The sequence below is a fragment of the Salarias fasciatus genome, chromosome 6, assembly GCF_902148845.1.
Source record: "Salarias fasciatus chromosome 6, fSalaFa1.1, whole genome shotgun sequence".
In the NCBI taxonomy this organism is placed as follows: Eukaryota; Metazoa; Chordata; class Actinopteri; order Blenniiformes; family Blenniidae; genus Salarias; species Salarias fasciatus.
Window position 1 is genome coordinate 2,177,431 of NC_043750.1, and position 26,935 is coordinate 2,204,365.

At 43.5% G+C, this 26,935-nt stretch overlaps 1 protein-coding gene across 1 annotated transcript in view; it reads right to left on the reverse strand.

Annotated features, from left to right (window-relative positions):
• The window catches only part of LOC115391091 (GTPase IMAP family member 9-like), a gene marked incomplete at its 3' end in the record, with an annotated part of 22,890 nt that extends 1,200 nt beyond the window's left edge, over window positions 1-21,690 (reverse strand). The window contains exons 1-2 of the mRNA XM_030095194.1: window positions 21,564-21,690; window positions 1-29 (exon numbers count right to left, since the gene is read on the reverse strand). The exon at window positions 1-29 is cut by the window's left edge and continues 927 nt beyond it. Of these exons, the coding sequence (XP_029951054.1) occupies window positions 1-29; window positions 21,564-21,657 (123 nt within the window). The remainder of the gene's footprint in view (window positions 30-21,563) is intronic.
• Window positions 21,691-26,935: the final 5,245 nt, after the last annotated feature.

Below are 26,935 nucleotides of genomic sequence, written 5' to 3' on the forward strand. Positions count from 1 at the left end.
CAGCTCATTGTTGTTGGTGAAGTTAGAACCTGTGTGGAGAAGAGAGAGAGAGAAGGACAAGTTACATCCTGCTGGACATCAAACACAGGGTTGAACAGTTTCTGCAGGATGAGAGATTAAAAAAAAAGAAAAAAGTCAGAAAAGAGAGAGAGAGAGATTTTTAGGCCAATGTCGGCCCAAAGCAACATTTTTTGGTGACCTTCAATGAATTACAGTTGTTAGTTCTCATCCAACACTAAAAAATGACCATGACTTATACATAAAAACCATGAAATATCCCAATATCCAGAAAAGTACTGTCAACCCAAACTCTGTGACTTTTTGTTTAAATCACTGAAGTTTTGTAAACCATCAAACAGAATGTTTTACTTATATTTACAACAATATTTGATTAGAATCCAATATTTGTTAAATTGTGTTAAGTGTTAGTCACAAAAACAGATAAATACTGTCATACTAAAACAATTTAGTTAATTTGACATGCAAATACTTAAAAAGTTTCAGTCTGTAGCTTTTAAAAATGTAAAAATTGCATATTGCAATTTGAAGTTGGCCTATAAAGTTTAAAAAAATCATTGTGAGCGAGGCTGCCTCTTTATTTAAATATAAAAAAAGAGAATTATAATCACACTGTTTTAATAATTTAGTCTATTTGTAGCCAATAGCGTGCAGCCCATAAGAAATTGAAATCATTGATCAGATGTGTGAAAAGTAACACTTTAATGTTCTTCCTCTATCCACATACTTGAACTCTCTCATTGTGCACTGTGTCTGCCTAATTTTGATTTTAATTTAAAGGTGTCCAGCTTGTCTCTGATTGGATAATGATGTGAGGGAGAAGATCGAGAAGCAGGAGCTCCTCATTGGCTGCAGTTGACGTCAGTAATGAGCAAGGCAGAGAAGCACCATCTGCAGAATGGGGAACAGCAATTTACAAAATTTAAGAAAACCAATTTACAAAATGATTTGTCCACTGTTGAGGAGGCAATCTGCTCACATACTGTAAAAAGATCAATTTCCGTATTTTACAAAGCTTTGTTTTCTACTGTTCCCCCCTGCAACATTGTCTTTAAAACAATCTTGGGAAAAAGAAATGGATACTGTAATTGATCCAGAGGTCTGGTTTAAAGTATGGAGTGGGGCGGCAAAATCTCCATTTGTAACAGAACAAAGTCAATTCAGTTTAAGATTTTACATTGGATACATATCACTCATGTTGTCAAAAATAAGATAGATCCAAATTACTCTGCACTTTGCTGGAAATGTAAAATAGAGGTTGGTGACTATTTTCATTGTGTTTGGTCATGCCCCAAAATAATCAGTTATTGGTCAAAAGTGGTTAAAGACCGATATCTCATCCTCAATATACCCATACCCCTGGATCCTATACATCTCCTTCTTGGTCTACCATACCCACGTGTTAAGTCTAAGCACAAGCGACTGTTTAACTCAGGGATGGCCATCCGTACGGCCCCCAATTACAGTAATTTTTTCAAAAGAAAAAAATGTCTTTTGTTGCACTTTCAGTTGCAATGACATACTTTGGCCACCAGATGGCACGTCCGCGGCTCCAGCCTCCACCAGTGCGGAAGAGAGAGGGGCACGCTGCTGCAGACTACCCCCCCCCCCCCCCCCCCCCCCCCCCCCCACACACACACACACACACACACACACACACACAACAATTTCCCGGGAGCATGGCCCGCCACCGGGGCCATCAAGAAAAATGTGGCCCTTTCCATCATGTAACTCGCCCATGCCTGGTTTAACTTGCTAACTTTTTTTGGGAGAAAGAATATACTGCATTTTTGGATGACAGACTCTGTTCCAACCAAAAAATCACGGCACAATTCTGTACTTGAATATATTTCCAGTTAATATATATGACATGTATGCTCAATTCTTCCTCTGACCCCTTTTATTCTATCTAGGATCCATATTTAAGATTCATTGGTCCTAATTTGGCTTCCTGTGTGCTGAAGGGTTTTCCATCTTACTAGTTTTGAGCCTGGCACTTTGCCCTTTTTTTTAATCGTTTTTTTTTCCTGTCATATCCATATTTTCTGTGTCCCACCTGTTCTGTCTGAGCAACTGTTTCTGTTGTTTGTTTAGAAACTAATTAAAAAAAAAGTAATGAGCGAGGCAGAGAAGAGCCATCTGCAGAGTGGAGAACAGCAGCTGAGCAGAAGCCTTTGAACTCTTTATCACTTTAAAAGTTTTTGCCTCACAGCAAGAAGGTCCTGGGTTCAAATACCAGCTGGGGCCTTTCTGTGTGGAGGCTGTATGTTCTCCCTGTGCATGCGTGGGAACTCCAGTTCCCTCAAACGGTCCAAAAACCCTCATGCGAGGTGAACTGGTGGCCCTACATTGCCTCTAGGTGCCGTATTTTCACGGCGCAACGCAGAGAACGGCAAAACGGCGGAGGCGGATTCGTATTTGGTGTCTGATCGGTCTGCTGCGCTTGCGTCGAGATGGGCGTGGCCACGCACCAGGGGGAGGTATCGACAGAATCAGCTGGGCGCAGTGATAATTTCATGCAGAAAGTGGCAGGCAGGGGAGGGAAGATGATAATTTGTCTGAGAAAACCTCACAGACAGGTTTTCAGCTTGTCTGTGTCATGAAAGATACACAAAATCACTCATGAAGTCATCCGGGGAAAAATCACTCATTTTTTATTTAAATCTTTTGTAATAATTATGGAGGATGTCTCTGCACGCAGCACAGACTGTGAGGAGTGTCAGAAAATTTAAATGGTACAGTACAGAAGAGTGAAACATATGAGTGATTCTCAAATTAGGGGTACATTTCACATCGCACATAAGGTGAAAAATTGAATACACCTTTTTGATTAAAAAATTACTTGTATCCATGGTGTACCCTCCAAGTGTGCTAAATTCAGTATTTGCTACAATTAAGATCATTTTGATTTTATTATATTTTAATTATAATACACAATTTATTTGTTAGCTTGTCAACTGTCCATCCATCCATCCATCCATCTTCAACCGCTTATCCGGGGCCGGGTCGCGGGGGCAGCAGTCTCAGCAGAGATGCCCAGACTTCCCTGTCCCTAGACACTTCCTCCAGCTCCTCTGGGAGGATCCCAAGGCGTTCCCAGGCCAGCCGAGAGACATAGTCTCTCCAGCGTGTCCTGGGTCTTCCCTGGGGTCTCCTCCCAGTGGGACATGCCCGGAAAACCTCCCCAGGGAGGCGTCCAGGAGGCATCCTGAACAGATGCCCGAGCCACCTCAGCTGGCTCCTCTCGATGTGGAGGAGAAGCGGCTCTACTCCGAGCTCCTCCCTGGTGACTGAGCTCCTCCCCCTGTCTCTAAGGGAGCGCCCAGCCACCCTACGGAGGAAGCTCATTTCGGCCGCTTGTATCCGGGATCTTGTCCTTTCGGTCATGACCCAAAGCTCATGACCATAGGTGAGGGTGGGAACGTAGATTGACCGGTAAATCGAGAGCTTCGCCTTTTGGCTCAGCTCCCTCTTCACCACAACGGACCGATACAACGACTGCATCACTGCAGACGCTGCAGCGATACGCCTGTCAATCTCACGCTCCATCCGTCCCTCACTCGTGAACAAGACCCCAAGATACTTAAACTCCTCCACCTGGGCTAGGGTCTCTCCACCTACCTGGAGAGGGCAAGCCACCTTGTTCCGGTTGAGGACCATGGCCTCGGATTTGGAGGTGCTGATCCTCATTCCTGTCGCTTCACACTCGGCTGCAAACCGCCCCAGTGCATGCTGTAGGTCCTGGTTCGATGAAGCCAACAGGACAACATCATCTGCAAAAAGCAGAGATGAAATCCTGTGGTCCCCGAACCGGACCCCCTCCGGCCCCTGGCTGCACCTAGAAATTCTGTCCATAAAAATGATGAACAGAACCGGTGACAAAGGGCAGCCCTGCCGGAGTCCAACATGCACCGGGAACAGGTCCGACTTACTGCCGGCAACGCGGACCACACTCCTGCTCCGGTCATGCAGAGAACGGACGGCCCTTAACAGGGGGCCCCGGACTCCGTATTCCCGGAGCACCCCCCACAAGACACCGTGAGGGACGTGGTCGAACGCCTTCTCCAAATCCACAAAACACATGTGGACTGGTTGGGCAAACTCCCACGACCCCTCGAGCACCCTATGGAGGGTGTAGAGCTGGTCCACTGTTCCACGACCAGGACGAAAACCGCATTGTTCCTCCTGAATCTGAGGTTCGACTATCGGTCGGATCCTCCTCTCCAGTACCCTGGAATAGACTTTCCCGGGGAGGCTGAGGAGTGTGATCCCCCTATAGTTGGAGCACACCCTCCGGTCCCCCTTTTTAAACAGGGGGACCACCACCCCGGTCTGCCAGTCCAGAGGCACCGTCCCCGACTGCCACGCAATGTTGCAGAGACGTGTCAACCAAGACAGTCCCTGCACATCCAGAGACTTGAGGTACTCAGGGCGAATCTCGTCCACCCCCGGTGCCATGCCACCGAGGAGCTTACCGACCACCTCGGTGACTTCGGCTTGGGTGATGGACGAGTCCACCTCTGAGAACTCAGCCTCTGCTTCCTCCACGGAAGACGTGGCGACGGGATTGAGGAGGTCCTCGAAGTATTCCTTCCACCGTCCAACAATATCCCCAGTTGAGGTCAGCAACTCCCCACCTCCACTGTAAACAGTGTTGGCAGAGACCTGCTTTCCCCTCCTGAGGTGCCGGACGGTTTGCCAGAATTTCTTCGAGGCCGACTGATAGTCTTCCTCCATGGCCTCCTGAACTCCTCCCAGACCCGAGTTTTTGCCTCCACAACCACTCGGGCTGCAGTTCGCTTGGCCTGCCGGTACCTGTCAGCTGCTTCTGGAGTCCCGTGAGCCAACATGGCTCGGTAGGACTCCTTCTTCAGCTTGACGGCAGCCCTTACTTCCGGTGTCCACCACCGGGTTCGGGGGTTGCCGCCACGACAGGCACCGGAGACCTTACGACCACAGCTCCGGGCAGCTGCTTCGACAATGGAGGTGGAGAACATGGTCCACTCGGACTCAATGTCTCCGACCTCCCTCGGGACATGAGAGAAGCTCTCCCGGAGGTGGGAGTTGAAAACCATGCTGACAGAGGGTTCCATCAGACGTTCCCAACAGACCCTCACAATACGTTTGGGTCTGCCAAGTCTGTCCGGTTTTCTCCTCCGCCAGCGAATCCAACTCACCACCAGGTGGTGATCGGTCGACAGCTCTGCTCCTCTCTTCACCCGAGTGTCCAACACATAAGGCCGAAGGTCAGATGACACGACAACAAAGTCGATCATCGACCTCCGACCTAAGGTGTCCTGGTGCCAAGTGCACTTATGGACACCCCTGTGCTCGAACATGGTGTTTGTTATGGACAAACAGTGACTAGCACAGAAGTCCAATAACAGAACACCACTCGGGTTCAGATCAGAGAGGCCATGCGATCCAATCACCCCCTTCCAGGTCTCACTGTCGCTGCCCACGTGGGCGTTGAAGTCCCCCAGCAGAACAATGGAGTCCCCAGTCGGAGCACTGTCCAGCACCCCTCCCAGGGACTCCAAGAAGGCCGGGTACTCTGCACTGCTGTTCGGCCCATAAGCCGAAACAACAGTGAGGCACCTATCCCCGACCCGAAGGCGCAGGGATGCGACCCTCTCGTTCACTGGGGTGAACTCCAACACATGGCGGCTGAGCTGCGGGGCTATAAGCAAACCCACACCAGCCCGCCGCCTCTCACCGCGGGCAACGCCAGAGAAGTGGAGAGTCCAGCCCTTCTCGAGATGTTGGGTTCCAGAGCCCAGGCTATGTGTGGAGGTGAGCCCGACTATATCTAGCTGGTATCTCTCAACCTCCCTTGCAAGCTCGGGCTCCTTCCCCCCCAATGAGGTGACATTCCATGTCCCTAGAGCTAGTCTCTGTGTCTGAGGATCGGGTCGCCGGGCACCCTGCCGTCGGCTGCCACCCAATCTACATTGCACCCGGCCCCTACGATTCCCTCGGCGGGTGGTGGGTCCACCAGAGGGTCGGCCCACGTCGCCCCTTCGGGCTGAGCCCGGCCGGGCCCCGTGGGCAAAGGCCCGGCCACCAGGCGCTCGCTTGCGAGCCCCAACCCCAGGCCTGGCTCCAGGGTGGGGCCCCGGCTGCGCCATACCGGGCGATGTCACGGACCTCGATTGTAATGTATTCATAAGGGCTGTTGACCTGCCCTTGGTCTGGCCCATCACCCAGGACCTGTTTGTCATGGGAGACCCTACCAGGGGCATAAAGCCCCGGACAACATAGCTCCTGGGATCACGTGGGCACTCAAACTCCCCCACCACTTTAAGGTGGCAGGTCGGGGGGGGAGCTTGTCAACTGTGTTACGGATAAATGCAATCTCACACAAAACATGAATGAAGTAGCACACATTTAATAAAACCATGTTTTAATTTATTTTGAGTACAATGACCAGAGTTTATGATATTGGCTGTCTGATCAATTTCAAAATATGAAATTTTAGCTGTTTTACTGTAATCTGATTGATATCTATCATAACGGTTGAACATTATTCTTCATAAATGCTCATAACACTGATATTTACAGTATGTCCATTATCCTAATATATGAGTTCTATCAATGGTGATGCCCTTCATAAATTTTAGATGGTTTCGTCAACATCTTATTGATTTCCAACATAAAAAGTAGTAAATAACACAGTTGACATTAAGTAACACGATTGACAGAAGTAACACGGTTGACAGGACATACCGTGTAGAAAGGAGGGAGCTTCTTTTTAAAAGTATTTTTGATTATATATTAGTTGCAGTTAATAGTATAATTTATTTAAAACCTCTGAGCTTATTTCACAAATAATAATCGTTACTATATTTAAGATTGATCATAACACACCATCACCCTAAAACATAAATTACACTGTCACTTCAATAGTCATACCTGAATCAAAGTCTCTGCAGAAAATTGCAAAATGTGTTACAATGATAAAAGGTGATATGAAAATATCTACAAAAGTCCTTTATTATCACATCCAAACAATGTGAAAAATGAAATTTGACAAGCCCTGCTTAATTCCAGAGGGACTGATATTGGAAATACAGAAATTACAAGTCACTGTAATCCCTGTATATGTGTACTGTATGGGTTAATCTTGTCTTAATCGTGTTTAGCACTGCAAGAGACTGGAAACTCCGAGTCGACCTGGGGAGGCAGCTCAAATTCCCAGAAAACATCCTGGCCACTTCACTCCGCCCAGACTTGGTGTTAACATCAGAGTCACCTAAGCAAGTGGTCCTGGTTGAGCTTACCGTCCCCTGGGAAGACAGATTGGAGGAGGCCAATGAGCGCAAGAGGGCCAAATACGCAGAGCTAGTGACTGAGTGCCGGAGCAATGGTTGGAAAGTCCGCTGTGAACGAGTCAAGGTGGGGTGTCGGGTTTTGCTGGCCAGTCACTACCCCGAACCCTTAAACTCCTTGGATTAAAAGGGTAGCTGTGCTGAAGAGCCATCAAAAACATCACTGAGGCTGTGGAAAAAGCCTCTAGATGGCTATGGGTCACGAGGGGGGATCCGTGGAGTAGTGGGCCACTTAGACACAAGTCGGGGGCTGATCACCCCCGGCTGGGTCGCCCGAGCGAGGGTGTTTGATGATCAAAGACCCGAAACACCCTATGACCTCGGGTTCATCACTGATGATGTGTCCAAGTAGCACCTAGAGGTGTATTCAAGAACAGCAAGTAAAATCTATTTAATTACCGTGTTATGCATGTGCAACTACACTATATTTATGAACAAATCTGGGAATATTGTCAACAGTGTTATTTCCTGTCAACTGTGTTACAGGAAATGGTAAAACGTGACATTTAAGCCATTTTGTGGCTCCACGCTAGCTGCTTAGCTTGAATCTGTCAACACCCTCCTTTGATCGACTAATGTCTCTCAATAATTTCTACTTATATTTTAAAATCTCATAACGAAACAAAGGTCACTGTAATATAATGGTAACACAGCTGACGATCAATTTTCCCATTCTAAGGGAAGACGGGAATGAAATATCGAAGAGACCAAGCACACACTTGCCCTGCTCTGTTGATATTTCCCACCAAAACAGATAATGACACCACATCCTGTTGACTTGGTGACTTTGGAGCCAACCATTACGGTTTTAGAGGAGAGGTTTCAAGAAGTAACACAGTTGACATAGATTTCCCGGACAGCATAATTTGATTTTTAAAATGTATTTATTTTTTCTTTTTTGAGACTTTTATTAATTTTAAATAATGTTCAATATTATTAAGATAAAGGCTGACAAATATCAATTGATTTTTAATCATTTTTTTACTTTTTGATTTAAAAATTGGAGGAGCAAAACCTGACAGTCACTAATTCAGACAGCACAAAATCAGCACACCCCTGTATAGAAAACACATTTTATGCTAAATTGATAATTTATCTGGTGATTTTTTTTTGTACTAAATAACAGGCAACAGTCTCCCAGTGCACAATGCTCATTGACAGAAGTGAATTTTTAACAGAAATATAATAGTTAGGCCTATACTACTCATGGACATGAAATGTGCCCCTAATTAGAGAACCACTCATATAATTTATAATTTTAGCATTTGATAATCATTCAGCTTATTCACATGTGGGTTTTGTTTTGTTTGTTTTTGTTTTTTTTTTTTTACTTTTGACACCAGAGTGGAGCACTAAGTTACAGTCTGTGGCAAAAAAAGCTACTAAATATCTTAAATCATTATTTTTGTCCATAGATTTGATAGATAGTTTAGACCAGAATTTTAAATGTTTTGTTTTGCTTTGGAAAGTCTGCCCATGCCTCTGAAGGTGCAAAAGTTTTTTTTCCTTAATTTTTTTTTTTTTTTTTTTAATTTTGTGTGTGTGTGTGTTTCTGATGTGGTAGTGACAGGCTCCCAGCTGACTCCAGGCTCCCAGGACCGGACCCGCTGTGCACGGAGCAGCGGGTCGCGCTGCAGACAAAAGTCCGCTGAACTTTGCACTGACAGCGCTGCAGTGAACCACGGTCATTTCTCCGTTATTTTCTACCGTGGCCTAAGTCGAATTCTTGGTAAAATAAAATAAGAGGGGATGGTAAAAGGAAAGACACGAAAAAAAAGGGGCAAATCTGAAAAAAATATTGCCATCCTAAAATGAGTGTTTTTTTTAGCAGACTGGTGCCAAAGTGGAGCCACTGAAGAGACCGTGATTTATTAAATGGAGCAGAGAGCAGTTTTCCAACAATCACTCATAAAATCAGCTGAATTCATCTTTACAATTTTTTAACTGTCCACGTACATGTTTACATTACTTGTACCGCTTTTTATCGCTAATATTCAATGGAGAACTGCCTCTTTTTGTTATTTACACTGAAAATTATTCTGGACTCAGATTGTGTTTTAAACTGGTTTTATTTAATGAATGAAGCGAACACATTTTCAAAGGATGATTTCATGACTTTGATAACATGTTTTCAAACATAATGGCTTGCCAAGATACCACAAACACTTCATATCCCCGAAAAAAAACAAAAAAACAACTTGCATAGTCCTCACATCTCTCCAAAAAATAATGAAACAGAATTTAAAAAAATATATATATATATATATTTCTAATGAAAGGTTCTTTAAAAGGCATGGCAGAAATTATTCACATATTTTTGTTGGATTCTTGATTTTAAAAATAATTAATTACGCCCGATAATCCCCTCCTGCCAGGCTCAAGTCCTGGAGGAGTCTGGAAATCTAAAGACTTTCTTGTGCCCGGGCTGCTGGAGATGCTCGGGTCCAACGGCCTCTCTCTGGTCCTGGAGGTTGCTGGTTCCTCCACCCTCTGGATCCTCCACCTTGCCACAACCAAACTGCAGAGCAGGTGTTGGTGGATGTATCTGGTGGGTGGCGCTGCAGCTGCATCTGTACAGATCATGATCAAATCATTTTCAATGCCTTGCCTGTTAAAGAGCGTCTCCTTCAGCGACTGGATGATTTGATGGTCAAAGCAGGAACAGAAAATCTTGTAAAAATTGAAATACATAAGAATTTTTTCATTGTAAAAATGAAATACACATTTATAGATTGGAAAAAAACAGAAAAAAAATTTTGGGATAAAAATTGCTGGCTAAATAGAGGAAAAATAAAATATTTAATAATAAAAAAAACAATAGAAAAACAGCTGAAGCTCTTGCTGTCAAATCTGCTCCTCTCTGATATGTTTACCATCTTGCAACCTCCTAGCCATAAAAACAATAAACTTTTACAGCTTTTGCAGAGCAAAAATGAGCTTATTTCTATTTATTTTATGTACAGACAAGAGAGTAATTGATCACCAATACCTGAATGAGGATGGGTGAAGTTGTGAATTCCGTTGAACCAGGAGACTGGACTCCTCTTTTCTTCATCTGTTAATATTTGCTGATCAAATGCAAGCTTCAATAATAAATCCTTCATCAATTCTTCCACGAAAAACGCCATTCTTACACCTTTGGGCGAGGTCTCTGGAAACATCAGGAGAATGCCAGCCTGCAGTGAGGGGGCGTGGCCTCGGAGTTCCCTTCTGCTGGAGGATGAAATGTCAGCAGCAGCAGGGGAACTTTCTGCTGCTGTCATCCAGCTGAACCTTCTCATGGAGCATGTAGAGGCCTTTAGTCACTGAGAGAGGATTATCAGCCTCTAAATGTAGAAATGTCTGCATTTTTATTTCATTTGTCCAGCTCCCCAAGTGCTTCAAGAAATTATATATATATATATATATATATGTATATATATATATATATATATATATATATATATATATATATATATATATATATATATATATACATTGTTGGTTTATGGTTTAGTATTGGAGTTTGTTTTGTTTTTCTGCTTCTGAGTGGTGGGTGGGGGTGGGTGGGGGGTGGGGTGCTGGTCGTATTTAAGCAATAAATAATCTGTACACACATATGCAAACAATAAAGTCATTAAGTCTTTAAAGTTACAAGACAGATAGTTTTTCATTTATTATGTGCATCTGAACCTGAATTGTGACACAAAGAAGCAGAAATAAGCTTAGTTCCCCTCAGACAGTCTGGGATGTGGAAGAGCGGCCAGGAAATAAAATGTATTTATTCAAGTTAGCAGTGAGCTTCGCTGCAGTGCATTTGAAAATGAGGAGAGGAGAGGTGTTCATTTGATTGGTCAAATTATGCTGAGCTCAGTGACGGCGGGGGAGCATTGGCCCCCCCAAAGCAACGCCTTGCCCCCCCACCTGCCCCCCAATTCCACTCTGCCAAATTTCTACATAAATTTTTTCTTCTAATAATTTTAAAAACGTAAATAACAATACTCACAAACACAAGAAAAATAATGAAAAAATAATTCATTAAAAATGATTCCCTTATTAAATCTACCCCGCGTGCACATTGAATGTCATTTCCTTACGAGCGATCTCATTGGTCATACATTTACCAAGAGATACAGTAGGTGGCGGTATGCACCTAAGTTGTTGGTCGCCACCCACCATTACTCCAAAGAAGAAGAAGAAGTGCCGCGGGCAGCTTGTTGGACAGAGGCGGATTAGCTACAGCTAAAAATGGATCGCTTTGTGATCCCTGAAAAAAAGGCAAGAACAAATGAGGAGCAGTGCAGCATTGAGGCAACAAATCTACCTGCTGAGGTGGTGGAGGGCGAGCCCAACTTCATGAAACAGGACACAACAGACTCGGAGAAGGAGGAGGGGGAGGAGGAGGAACAGGAACAGCTGCCAGAGCGGACAGAGGAGACAGGTGAACATCAAGAAAGATGCCGGGCAGCGGGGGCCTCAGACAGCGGGAAGGACGGACACTGCTGCCGATATAAGCAAACTACCCTCTGAAGGACCACAGCAGCCTAATCTCAAGTCATTCCCACGTCGTACTTTTGGTACGCAGGCACAGCAGTCCTCAAGCTTTAATTACCCATGGTTCAAACAGTTTCCTTGGCTGCAATATTCTGTTAGCTGACGCAGCTTTTTGTTTTGCCTGTCGTCATTCTTTTCATAATGTGCACAGACCTGGCAGTGGCGTTCACAAAGAAAGAAGCTTCACCCATGAAGGGTTCAGAAACTGGAAGAAAGGACCAGAGAAAATGGCCCAACATAATGCAGGGCTTCCTACAAGCAGGCCATGGAAGGATGGTGTGAATTTAGGAAAAGAGAAAAAAGTGGATCTAAGATTTTAACACAACTGGATGCTAGACATGGCAAGATTGTGAAAGAAAACAGGAGGTACATGCGAGCAGTTGTTGAGTCTCTGCGATTTACAGCATGTCAAAGTATTGGTCAACGAGGCCACAGAGAGAATCAACAATCCACAAACAGAGGTCATTTCCTTCAACTCCTACATTTACTGGGCAAATTTGACAGTGTTGTATCTGATAAGTTATCTGGTGGGCCTGGTAATGCAAAATATGTCCATCATGCCTTTCAAAATGAGTTAATCGATATCATGGCGAGCGTTGTGAGAGAGCAAATTAGCAATGAGGTTAAAGAGGCAGAACACTTCACTTTAATGGTGGATGAAACCAAAGATGTGAGTAAAAAAGAGCAGATATCTATTGTTCTGCGTTACCTACACTGTGGTGAGATACATGAGGAGTTTCTGGATTTTGTTCCTGCTGATGGTTTGGATGCACAGTCATTGCTCACAGCAGTGAAACAGGCCTTAGCTAAATTTAACATAGACAAAAGACTGTTGCCCAGTGTTATGATGGAGCTTCTGTGATGTCTGGCTGCAACAACGGTGTTCAAGAAAGATTTCGTCAAGAAGTTCCACATGCAGTGTACATCCACTGCCACGCACACAGATTGAACCTCGTTTTGGTTGACTGTGTCCACAATATTAAACCAGTTGCTGAGTGTTTTGCTACTGTTCACTTGTACAACTTTTTTTCTGGATCAGTAACTCATAAGGTGTTTATGGAGAAACAGATACCTCGAACCTACTAAAAGAGCTGTGGAACTAAACGCCTGTCAGACACCAGATGGACCTGTCAGTACTATTCCCTTTGGGCTATAAAGCGAACCCTCCCTGCCATCTTAGCCACTCTTGAGGAAATCAGCAATCAGTCAAATGGCCATAGAGCCATTGAAGCTAAATCACTGAATGGTTTGATTGATGCACAGTTTGTCTTTCAAACCTACATGCTGGAAGACATATTTGGGCTCACAAAGTCTTTGTCTGACCAATTGCAAGCCCCAGACTTGGATTTGGCATCTGCCATCGATTTGGTTTGAGCACTGATGGATACACTCAAAGACGAACGCAGTGCTGAAACATGTACCCAACTCTGGCAGTGTGCAAGTGACATGTGTGAGAGACTTGGCATTTACAATAACATGCAGCACAAACAGAAGAGGAAAATAATTCAACCACGCCAATTGCAGGAATTTCATATTCAGGGCCACACAAGAAAAGACATGCTGGAGAACTCAGAAGACTATGAAATCCACTGCTTTTTTCCTGTAATCGATCGATTAATCAGTGAGCTGAACAGGCGCTTCTCGGCTGAGAGTTGCCACATTATGAAAGGAGTTGCAGCTACTAATCCTAAACACAAGACCTTCCTGCACAAAGATGCCCTTCTCCCTATGGCAAAGCACTATGGTGTGTTTGAAGACAACCTTTCAGCAGAACTGCACCAGCTGAAACGTCTAATTGACCAAAAAAAAACAAAATGGTGTGACTGTCAACAGCACCCATGATATGCTGGAGCTCTGAAGGAGGCTTTTGTTGATGTATGCAAACTTGTGTGCATCTCCATGACACTGCCTGTATCAACAACTGCATGTGAGAGAAGCTTTTCTTGCCTACGATACTTAAAAACCTACCTCAGAAACAAAAGTGGAGATGCCCGGACCAGCAGTCTTGGTGTGCTGGCAATCAACTCAAGAAGAACAAAAGAGATGGATGTCTATACAGTCATTGACCGCTTTGCAACCAGCCACAAGAACAGGAGGATCACTCTCTTTTAAGTGGTGAGTAAACTGTTTGTTTTATATGTAGCAAGTTTATATTGTACTGCATAAACATGATGATGTCCTAACTTTTGCAGGAAATCACATCTGATTGTGGAGCATAAGAAGTGAGAGGACAGCGGTGGAAGAGTGGGCAAGAGAGCAGTCAGTGTTGGTAAGAGAAACATTTCAACCCCAAGTGTGGTTTTCTCTATTATTCAGCAAAATGTCTAACCTATAAACCCATATATGTTCCAGAAAATCACAACTGTGAACAATACAACAAAGAATAGACTGGACTGGGGAGCGGAGTGGTGGCCAAAGATGAAGGTGCAAGGGCGCGGATGATACGGTAGGAGCTGGAGCGCCACTGGGGAAGGACTCATGGACATATGGGCAAAGAGCAATCACAGTATGTTTGTGAAAAATACAAATAAATAGCTTGTAACCGCAGTTTTAATCAGTTTTTTATTGACCATTGAAATAAGAACTTTATTTTTTGAAAATGGGTACAAGAACCCCGATCGCAAACTTGTGCCCCCCCAACCAGTAACCGTGCCCCCCTGTTGCCCCCTCAATTATAAATTCCTGGAGCCGCCACTGGCTCAGCTGGGTTAAACCCACTTTCTCTCCTCCTTCTTGCGACACCTGCGCTGGTGGGCGGGACGGAGGAGTGACTGCGCCGCTCTGCGCCTGTTCATGAATATAGCAAAATCTGCTGGACACGCCCCGTTGACTTCTTGCGCCGACAGCCCGCCGAGACCGCGCATAGACCGGGCGCAGTCTACCAATGTAGAGCCCTGGGTGAGTGTGAGTGGCTGTGTGTGTGTTGGTCCTGTGATGGAGACTTTTGAATAATTATATAGTATTCTTCATATCATGTTTATCTGGTATTCATTATAATATGTTATTTAGTCTTTTTCATATTATTCATGTCTCTGTTTAGGTACAGTGTGTTTGTGTAAACAGGTGTGGAAAAAGATGTATTATGTGTGACAAAAAACCAAGTCTGCCTGTCTCTTTAACTTTTTCAATAGCAAGAGCCACCTGCATCTCTGCCTCTCTTTTTCTTTTTTCACAAACGGCACCCAATTGGCAAGCAGTGTAAAAAATATGTTGGAAAGTACCTGGCATGCGTGTGAGATGTATGGAGAGTTTGAAGGTCCTGATAAGGAGGACTGGGATGGGGTCAAGGACCGGGCACCATTAAGAAAAAAGGAAAAAGGGAACCAACAGGTTGGCAGCTGTGGCAAGATGTGTGCAGTCATGTCACGTGTCATGCAGTCAAGTAGACAGCAGTGCCTCCAGAAACGGCATCAAAGGGGCAGGGGTGAGGGTGTGTCTTTGCGCCAGTCTGAGATGGTCGAGCTGGCTGCCGGGAGCTTTAGAAATAAAGTTCTCTCCTTGCATTCTGACTCCGACTCCGTGTCTGTTTTTCCGAGGAGAACCAAGAGCGGATATAATTGAAGGTTTTCTGGAAAATATGTTCGTGGGTTTTTTACATTGCAGCTGGCCTCGGACATTTTTTAAATAAAATTCACTACAAGACCTGCTCTCCTGCTCTCGTCCAAAAAGAACGAGGACTACTGACTCCAGTGGTCCCATGAACATGAACAGGTTAAGAGTAGGGATGCACGATATTGGATTTTTGCCGATATCCGATATGTTGATATATCGAAACCCCCTTTTGGCCGATACCGATAATCACAAGGTTTTTTGTTTTTTTTTCACTATAAAGAAAGCCAAGTCTCTCCTGTACTGGAATTTACATGTTACTCTTATTGTGACAGTCTTTTTGTTTAAGAAACACACATAAAACAAGACAAAAAACATTTGATTTTACCATAAATAAGAAATGTCTTATTTTTTCAAACTCAAGACATTCAGTGTTGAAATACAGAAACATAATTTCTTTAGACAGGAACGTCTAGGAGCATAAGTATTTATTTTTCTGACAACTTTTTACTTTTACTCCCTACATTTTTGAATCCGAATATTGGTACTTTCTACTCTTTACATTTTCCCAAAAAGCTCGTTACTTCTTTAAATATACGCAATGCTTCCATAACGCCTGCAAACATTTTAACAGGCGTTCAGGCGCCCCCCCCCTCCCCATACACACACATACATTCACAGGGCACTCCAGCTGAGCGTCAAAAAAAGCACACACAGCCGCGACGCTTTTAGTGATGGAACACGGTCCATTCCTCATTATTTGCCATATTGAACTCGGCTGAATTATCAGAAAAATCACGAGGAAAAGGCTGGTATAAGGCACAAATTGAAATAAGGAGCGCATATTTGGCAAAAATGAAAGTGAAACTTAAATCGCGTTTTTTTGCCGGTTCGACGTTTCGGCCCGCTGGGCAGTCTTCAGGCGCTGAAAAAAGGCAAAATAAAGTACATTTCCCTTCAACACAAAATTTGCCCTAATAAAGGTAAGTATGAGGCACAATTCGGCGTGACTGAATTTATCCTGCCTTCTGTCTGAGGGTCGGAGATAGAATGAAGTTTGAGGAAGTGTGTGCTCAGAACAAACTGCCTTTTTTCATCTGTTCTGCTCTTGGTGGTGGTGGTGTGTGTGTGTGTGTGTGTGTGTGTGTGTGTGCATGCGTGCGCGTGCGTGCGTGTGTGTGTTGGGGGGATCTTGGTATAGACCTAGTATTTTTAGTTATGCAAAAAAAAAAAAAAAAAAATCCCCGTCCCGGCTCGGGGCAGGATGCTCATTACAGAGTACTTTTGAATTCATTATTGTATTTTGCGAGTAATGTGATTAGTTATGATTAATCGCTGAAAAATTATGCGATTAATCGCGATTAAGACATTTAATCATTGCCCAGCACTAATTTATTTATTTACTTTTCGCTGTGACGAAAACTGGTTTCCGGGTACCACTAAAACTTTGAAAGATGCGCATGACATGGCTGCCTTCCCGCCAGTCAGTCACATTTATGCTAGTTTACATTTTACACTTCAACGATTCTGTGGCACGCATTGGCACGAATCGAGTCGCAAACAGTCGCAAACCACTCGTAAAGTGGTGTGAAGTGTGCATAAACCCGTCGGGACTGCGTGCCATGTCGGGAAGAGAATTTTGAAATGTTCAAAATTTTGTTCACGACAAAATATCGCGACTGGGCCGTGAAATATGCGCCAACTGTCAGTGAACGCCTCGTGAACTCGCTGGGACAATGCGGGAGGATGCGTGCCCGCACTGCAACGAATAGTTCACAAACAGCCCAAGCCAAATTGCACAACCACGTCGTGCCAATTCGGAAAGCACGTAAACTGTGAGCAAACTATGCGTGAATGCGTCGTGCCAGTCTGTGACACTGACATTCGTGCACATTCCTGAACTATTCATGAATTGGTCGTGATTAGTGCGGGAGCCTGCCGGTTCGGTGACTCCAGATTTACACGCCTTGCCACGACAACACCGTGCAAGTGTAAAAGGATGGAATGATGGAATGAGTGGAGTCTGGTGTGGTTCTGCTTGGTTGGAACGAAAACCTGCAGCCACTCGGCCTTTTCTGCCACGAGTTTGACCCCCCTGATGTAGAGAGAAGGGGCTCTCCACTGTGTGTTGTGTAACTCAGGTTAAAAATATGTAAAAAAAAAACAAAACAAAACAAAACAAAAAAAAAACTAGTTCATTGTGAATTAAAAGAGAGCTCTTTGAATTAATTATATTATTTTTGTTAAAAAGAAAGCTGTTTGAATTACACAGTAAATCATTGCATTTTATGTTAATCTTATTTCATTTTGATACAAAAACAAATTAAAGCAAATGCATTAATGTATAAACATGTACAGTGTTGCACTTATGTAGGCTCCTGTTAAAAAGAAGTTGAAGGGTTCGGTCTATGAGCATGATTTTTGACACTGCAGTTTAGAAACCAGGTCCATCTAAGTCAATATTCATACATCGTAGAAATGGTTTCTAACTTTGTACTGAAGCGGTCAATAAAAATACTTTTTACTTTTCATAATACTTTTGAGTACATTTCAGGGCCTGTACTTTTTACTTTTACTTGAGTAGATATGTGGACCAGTACTTTCATGTTTACTGAAGTAATTTTTTACACAGATACTTTTACTTCCACTCAAGTAAAGAATTGGGGTACTTTTGCCATCTCTGGCCCCCACATACCTCACTGAACTGCTCACATCACACACCTCTGCCCGGACCGGTCAGGCCAGCTGCAGCGTCTGGTCCAGCCCAGGACACGGCTCAAAACGAGGGGGAAGCCACAGCTCCCCGCCTGAGGAACGATCTCCCAGACCACCTGAAGACCCCTCAGACGGTGGACTCTTTTAAAAAAGGAATTAAGACCTTCTGTTTTGAGAGAGGCATACCAATGCTAATGTTGCCTTTACAGTAGGGTGACCATACGTCCTCTTTTCCCCGGACATGTCCACTTTTTACGTCCTGTCCGGGGCGTCCGGGCGGGTTTTTTAAATTCAAGGAAATGTCCGGGGTTCACTGTTTCTCATTGCACGTGAACGTAAATTGACCGGCGCTTTGCACACAGTACTATGAGACTTTGTTGCGGGACGTTAATTACCGAGAGGCGTCTTGTGAGCCGATGTGCGCCACGCGAGCACACACACACACACACACACACACACACACACACACACACACACACACACACACACACACACACACACACACACACGGAGCAGAGAAGACGGTGCTGTTCAGACCATAGATATCTTATATAACACTAGATACCTCGTCTCCGCTGCCGGCCAATGAAGTTGGACGTCCGCAGAAGTCGGCCATCTTTGTACAGGAATCTGGCTCGCTCATGACATTGTGTTGATGAGACATGAACTGCTTAACAAGCTGTAACTTGCTCAAATTTTTACCGATTTTCAAACGGTTTGGTTTGTAATAAACATCAAATCTCTGTTAATGACATGACATATGTTTGATGAGCATGGCATGCCTTAAATATACATAATAAATATATATCAGATCCTGAATATTCATAATATTTTTCAGATTAGGCTCCATGTTCAAATCCTCACACAGATATATTTATAGCACTTACGAATAATTCAGACAAGCCATACATGTCCATATTTTTAGTTTTGGTGAAAATATTTTAAGACGTGGCAGGGCTGCAGTGGAGGCTGAAGATGAACAATTTACCCACCTGAAACTTCAGAAATACTTAAATCTCATGAACCTCATTATATTGAATGTATTATATTATTTTTCATTAATAAATACATTAAACAGTAACCTTCCACATTATTAAATCTATTGTGAATGTATAATGCCCCATAGATTATTTAAACATGAAATAGTGCACCAGAAAACACATTGTTTAAAAAAATATTTAATTAGGCATTGTAAAAATGTATAAAAGGAGCTCATAAAGTCTCAAGTCAAGTAATGGAATTACAGTCACAATATAATTAGGTAAACGAATAAAAGGCAACTGAGTCAATCTCTTGATCAATCAATTTTTATATAACGCAGAGTCACAACAGCAATTGCCTTATAGTGCTTTAAGATGATCCATTCAAAAAAATCAGTGAAATAAGAGAATAAACGTCTGCACAGATCACCAACCTTACATTGTGTTCTACTGAAACTCTGACAGCTTTCCCGTACAAAGATGGCCGACCTCTGCGGACGTCGTGGAGTCTGCCGTGAGGCATCTGGTGTTCTATAAGATATCTATGGTTCAGACAGCGGAGCGCTTCTTGTTGTTCTTCTTCTTCTGTGTTGTTTAACGGCGGATGGCACCATTTCATCAGGCGCATTACCGCCTCCTATCGCTATAAAATGGGATCGGAGAACAATCTAAATTCTATTTATTAACCCCGCTACAACACTATTTATGAAGAACTGATGAATTCCTTCTCTACTTAATTCGACAGCGAAGCACGGAAAATGCCTCAGCTTAAAGGTGCATTAAGGAGTTTGCATGTTTTATGCGAAACAGCGCCCCCTGCAGGCCTTGGGCGTAATGCAGCTTAGTGAAAAACTCGTGCCTGTGGCTCGCGTGCACGGAAGAGGGGGACTCCGTCTTCACTCGTTTAGAAGCGCTCAAGTAAGATTTAAGTGTCTTTTCCCTGGTGGAGTGTGTGTGGAGCTGTGGCAGTGCTGGAAGCCAGTCTTTTCTTACTTTCTGGAAGATCCTGCTCAGTTGTTGCTCACTAAGCATCTGGCGGAGTAATGGCGGACAAAATGAAACCTAACCAGTCGGAGCGTGCATTACGTCATTCCTTTCAAATTCTCCCCAAAAAAACTCTGGTGCCGGACCGGCACTGTGACTTTCAAGTGACAGTTTAGCGCTGTTAGAGGTACTGGTAATGGATATGTCAGGGCACATTGTACACAGCATTAAAATGTGTAACATATTTATGGTGGAAAATAAGTATTTTTAAGGTTGTAAAACTCCTTAATGCACCTTTAAGAGCACCTTCTCAGATGAACTGCAAAAAAAAAATTTGCAACATACCGATGAAAAATAGAATGTAGAAGAGAAGCAGGATGAAGAAAACAAAGATTAAAAGTATATATTTTTTGTTTGTTAACTTAGTATTTTGGTGAGACTCTTATATTCTTCTATCTTATTACAGTTATTAAGAAATATATTGTTGAAGTTGGATTTTCTAACAGAAGAGTTGATATTTAGAACATTATGTAATATTGTAAAGAGTCTAAGAGAGCTATTATTTTGTTACAAGTTTTTACATTTCATTTTATTTTGTTATTAAGTTAGTTTCGCATCATTGAAGCATAATAAAGCATGTTCGTCAACCTCCGAGAGGCCTAGAAGCCTATATGAATTTGTGTCTTTGTGTCTCGAGCAACCCCCCCCCTCCTCTTTTTTGAAATTCAAATATGGTCACCCTACTTTACAGTATGCTGTAATGTAATGTATTATTGTTGTTTTTAACCCTGTGCCCATTGTAGCACTTTGAGATTTGACTTCAAATGTAAAGTCTGTTATAAATAAAACTTATTATTATTATTACACTGCCCTGCCCTCACAAGATGGATCAGAGAGAGCGAGAGAGAGCGTGAGAGAGAGAGAGAGAGAGAGAGAGAGAGAGAGAGAGAGAGACTGTTCATTCTAACATTTGCAGGAAGTGGCCCCTTATTCCCTGGATGGAGCTGCACTGTAAAAAAATAGAAGCACACGCACGCATGCACCACACACACACACACACACACACACACACACACACACACACACACACACACACGCGCGCGCAGTCTTGTATTTCTATCCTTGTGGGGACCTTCCATTGACTCCCATTCATGTCTAATTCCTAACCCGAACCCTAACCCACGCCACAACAAAGCCTAACCCTAAAGAAATGTTTTTGCACTTTTACTTTTTTCAGTAACAACAACATGGTCAAGAAAACACTGTTTCTCCTACTTAGGACCGGAAAAAGGTCCCACAAGGCACGTCGTTTCACGTTTTGCTATCCTTGTGGGGACATTTGGCCCCGACAAGGATAGAAATACGAGAACACACACACACACACACACACACGCACACACACACACACACACACACACACACACACACACACACACACACACATCTGGACACTCACCATAGCTGGTTGCCATGCCTGGATTAACGAAGTTTCCAGCCATGGCGGGGTTGAACAGGTTGCCGGCCAGGTTTTGGTTGAAGTTCTGGTTCATGCTGAGGTCGAGGTGAGTCTTGGTGAAGTTTGAGCTGGACTGCAAACTGAGGAGGGAGGATGTGTCTGCTGCTTTAGTTCAGCTCAGGAAACCCTCCCACTGCACACTCAGTCACAGTGAAAGTGAAAGCATCCTTCTCCGGGTGCTTTCAGCTTCAAAATTACTTTGGCTTTATATGGGTGAAAAATAGAGACAGTCCATCATCAACCAGCTGACAGAGGACAGAGTGAACTCATTCAACTCATTCATGTTGGATCTTTTTGTTTTATTCATTAGTAGTGCTGGAAAAAGTAGATGAAAGTCATTGTTGAGTAAAAGAAAATGTTTAGCTTAGCATAGCATGTAACGAGGTCACGAGCCGCAAGTGACAAATGTAGAGGAGTATAAAGTACAGGTAATGGCTGCAAAATGTGTTGGAGTAAACATGGAAGTATGATTTGTTCGGTCAAGTACAGATATGTGAAAAATGTCTTTGGGTCCAGTAATGAAGTATTTCTACTGAGTTACTTCTCACCACTGATCATCACACAGAAGATTTTTTTTTTTTTTTTTTTGCTGGGTTTTTTTGTTTGCTGGTTTTGTTCCAGGGAGTGTCTCAGTGAAGCTGCACTGCTCTCTGCTTGTTCTGTTAACAGGAAGCTGCAGCTGGAAGCTGCTCCCCCTTCAGCACTGATGTGAAACAAAGGTCTTTCCTGGAAACGCTTCTGCTAAAAAACTTCATGAGGTCGACTTCACACCACAGCCATGATTTCAGCTTTGCTTCCTTTCTTTAGACTTTTTTTTTATTGATGATGAATGAAATTTCCTCTTGTGGGACAAATAAAGGCATAATTCATTCACGTTTCATGTAATTTGCGATCCTTTTGTGCAATATATTCACTCCTTAAATATTTCATATGCTTTAGAGGGTGATTAGAGGTTAACCCCCCCCTTTTTTTCTAATTATTATTCAATTTAATTTATTTATTCTACCTTTATGTGTGTGTGTGTGTGTGTGTGTGTGTGTGTGTGTGTGTGTGTGTGTGTGTGTGTGTGTGTGTGTGTGTGTGTGTGGTGGTTTAGCCTCATGGTTTTATGGTTGGGGTGGGGGGGGGGGCTGGTTGGTGACATGCTGCAGAGTTTTCTTAATTGCACTACTGTGAATATTTTGTTGTGTTGAATGTCAGGTTTTCTTATAAAATGTTTAATAAATAAAGTTGAGAACAAAAACAGATGCATATACACGACACACAGATAGAGCCAGACAGTCACCAGGTGCCTGATGCCTGGTTACACGTTTCCTTTAATAAATCCCAGTTCACCTGGAAGGCTGTGAAGGTGGAGTCACCTCATGTTCCCCTTCGACACGCCGACTTCTACCATGAATGTTCAGTGTAAAGGAGCGTTTTTATATCTAAGTGAATCAGCTGTGTTGTCCAAACGTCTGCACCATGTGAAGCAGCTGGGATTACTGACATCCCAGACCGGAGGACATCATTTAACTGCACGATCTCAAACCCAGGAGGGCCTTCAGGCAGAACTTACAACATCACCTCATGTCAGCATATCAAACTCAGAGCAGTCCTGCTGAAACTGAAAGAGGCAGGACTAGTGCTTAATGAGAACAAACGCCACTTCAGAAAGCCTTCACTAGGTTACTTTACAATTACCTTACGTTGCGTACGATTCCAGATGGAATCTTTCCTGACCAGGAAACACGTGGATGCTGTTCTGAGAGCTCCACCCCCCTCAGATGGTGTCGCCCTCAGATCCTTTCTGGGCCTTGTGTCTTGGTACTCCAAGTTTTTGCCCAACTTTGCAACTGTGGCAGCACCAATGTGTGCGTGTGCTCAAGAAAAGAACACATTTGCATGGACTCCTGCAGCACAAGCAAGTTTCAGAGAAGTAAAGCAATGTCTTACTGATAGCCCCGCACTTGCTCTTTCCAATCCTTCTCTTCACCCTGTAACTTCCACAGATGCAAGTGACAACTGGCTTGAAGCTGTTTTTGCACAAATACAGCCTGATGGAACAGAGAAATCAGTTGCTTTTGCCTCCTGCACACCAACAGAAACAGAAAGAAAATGCTCCACAGTTGAAACAGTAGTAGAGCGCCCTCCCAGTAACTGACTTCCACGATGCCACCTTAACCTGCCCTGAGCTTTTTGCCCTGCACTCACAACTAACAAGTGGCTGGCCTTCTTCAATAAAACCAGAAAGTGACATGCTGACTCCATACTACAAAATACGAGCTGAACTTTCAGTCAAGGATAACTACATCCTCAGAGGAACAGGGCTAATTGCACCAACCTCACAAAGACATACACTGATCAGGCTTGCATATCAATCAATCAATCAATTTATTTTTGTATAGCCCAGTATCACAACAACAGTTGCCTCAGAGGGCTTCAAGATGTTACATTGGTTGGTAAAAATAAAAACAGTGAGTAAGTATAATGTTAATATGTCAAATTCACAGTAACGAGACAAAACAAAGCAACCACCGCCTTAGACCTTCACATCCGGCTTGTTTTCCCAGCAGGCCTGGGGTTTCCTGGGCTCTGAGGGCCTCTCTGGCCTGCTTCTGGCCTTCTCAGAGGTCAGAGGTCATATATGCATGATCACTATCACCATCATATTCACATGATCACGCTGATCTTTAACCACTCTTCACATACTCGGTTACCTTGTCTTCTTGTGGTGGTTAGACTAATGGTGATCTGTAGTAGACCTCTCTTGATGCACGTCTCGAGTGTACTACTAGTTACTACTAGTTACTACTAGTTACTACTCGCTATATTCTCAAAAAAAAAAAAAAAAGGTTTGTGGTGTCCTTGCATTTCCTTACTTCCTTACACCTCCTTTCATTTCATTTTCGTGGCCTGGTCTGTTCACTACTATGGTTTATATATATATATATGGTTCTGTCAGTTTTTGTGTTGGTTGTCGGCTCTGTTTTGCCGGATGCCATCTTTAAATAAAGGCAGCAGCAGGAGGAGACTCAGTCTCGTTCTGCTGCTAACAGTAAAATCTGTTCAGATAGTAAAAGGCTACAATCATACAAAATTGCACGCCCCAACTGCCGAACAGGACAAGGGGAAAAAAACAAACAAAACAAAACGTTTGCTGCAGGAAGTGGCCCCTTATTTCCTGGATGGAGCTGCACTGTAAAAAAATAGAATCACACACACACACACACACACACACACACATCTGGTTGCCATAGCTGGATTAAAGAAGCCTCCAGCCATTGCGGGGTTGAACAGGTTGCCGAACAGGTTTTGGTTGAAGTTCTGGTCCATGCTGAGGTCGAGGTGAGTCTTGGTGAAGTTTGAGCTGGACTGCAAACTGAGGAGGGAGGATGTGTCTGCTGCTTTAGTTCAGCTCAGGAAACCCTCCCACTGCAGACTCAGTCACAGTGAAAGTGAAAGCATCCTTCTCCGGGTGCTTTCAGCTTCAAAATTACTTTGACTTTATATGGATGAAAAATAGAGACAGTCCATCATCAACCAGCTGACAGAGGACAGAGTGAACTCATTCAACTCATTTATGTTGGATATTTTTGTTTTATTCATTGGTAGTGCTGGAAAAAGTAGATGAAAGTCATTGTTGAGTAAAAGTAAAAATGTTTAGCTTGAAATCTACTCATGACTTGTCAATCATAGCATGTAACGAGGTCACGAGCCGCAAGTGACAAATGTAGAGGAGTATAAAGTACAGGTAATGGCTGCAAAATGTGTTGGAGTAAACATGCAAGTATGATTTGTTCGGTCAAGTACAGATATGTGAAAAATGTCTTTGGGTCCAGTAATGAAGTATTTCTACTTTGTTACTTCTCACCACTGATCATCACACAGAAGATTTTTTTTTTTTTTTTTTGGTGGGTTTTTTTGTTTGCTGGTTTTGTTCCAGGGAGTGTCTCAGTGAAGCTGCACTGCTCTCTGCTTGTTCTGTTAACAGGAAGCTGCAGCTGGAAGCTGCTCCGCCTTCAGCACTGATGTGAAACAAAGGTCTTTCCTGGAAACGCTGCTGCTAAAAAACTTCATGAGGTCGACTTCACACCACAGTCATGATTTCAGCTTTACTTCCTTTCTTTAGACTTTTTTGTATTGGTGATGAATGAAATTTCCTCTTGTGGGACAAATAAAGGCATAATTGATTCACGTTTCATGTAATTTGCGATCCTTTTGTGCAATATATTCACTCCTTAAATATTTCATATGCTTTAGAGAGTGATTAGAGGTTAACCCCCCCCCCTTTTTTTCTAATTATTATTCAATTTAATTTATTTATTCTACCTTTCTGTGTGTGTGTGTGTGTGTGTGTGTGTGTGTGTGTGTGTGTGTGTGTGTGTGTGTGTGTGTGTGGTGGTTTAGCCTCATGGTTTTATGGTTGGGGTGGGGGGGGGGGCTGGTTGGTGACATGCTGCAGAGTTTTCTTAATTGCACTACTGTGAATATTTTGTTGTGTTGAATGTCAGGTTTTCTTATAAAATGTTTAATAAATAAAGTTGAGAACAAAAACAGATGCATATACACGACACACAGATAGAGCCAGACAGTCAGACAGTCACCAGGTGCCTGATGCCTGGTTACACGTTTCCTTTAATAAATCCCAGTTCACCTGGAAGGCTGTGAAGGTGGAGTCACCTCATGTTCCCCTTCGACACGCCGACTTCTACCATGAATGTTCAGTGTAAAGGAGCGTTTTTATATCTAAGTGAATCAGCTGTGTTGTCCAAACGTCTGCACCATGTGAAGCAGCTGGGATTACTGACATCCCAGACCGGAGGACATCATTTAACTTCATGATCTCAAACCCAGGAGGGCCTTCAGGCAGAACTTACAACATCACCTCATGTCAGCATATCAAACTCAGAGCAGTCCTGCTGAAACTGAAAGAGACAGGACTAGTGCTTAATGAGAACAAACGCCACTTCAGAAAGCCTTCACTAGGTTACTTTACAATTACCTTACGTTGCGTACGATTCCAGATGGAATCTTTCCTGACCAGGAAACACGTGGATGCTGTTCTGAGAGCTCCACCCCCCTCAGATGGTGTCGCCCTCAGATCCTTTCTGGGCCTTGTGTCTTGGTACTCCAAGTTTTTGCCCAACTTTGCAACTGTGGCAGCACCAATGTGTGCGTGTGCTCAAGAAAAGAACACATTTGCATGGACTCCTGCAGCACAAGCAAGTTTCAGAGAAGTAAAGCAATGTCTTACTGATAGCCCCGCACTTGCTCTTTCCAATCCTTCTCTTCACCCTGTAACTTCCACAGATGCAAGTGACAACTGGCTT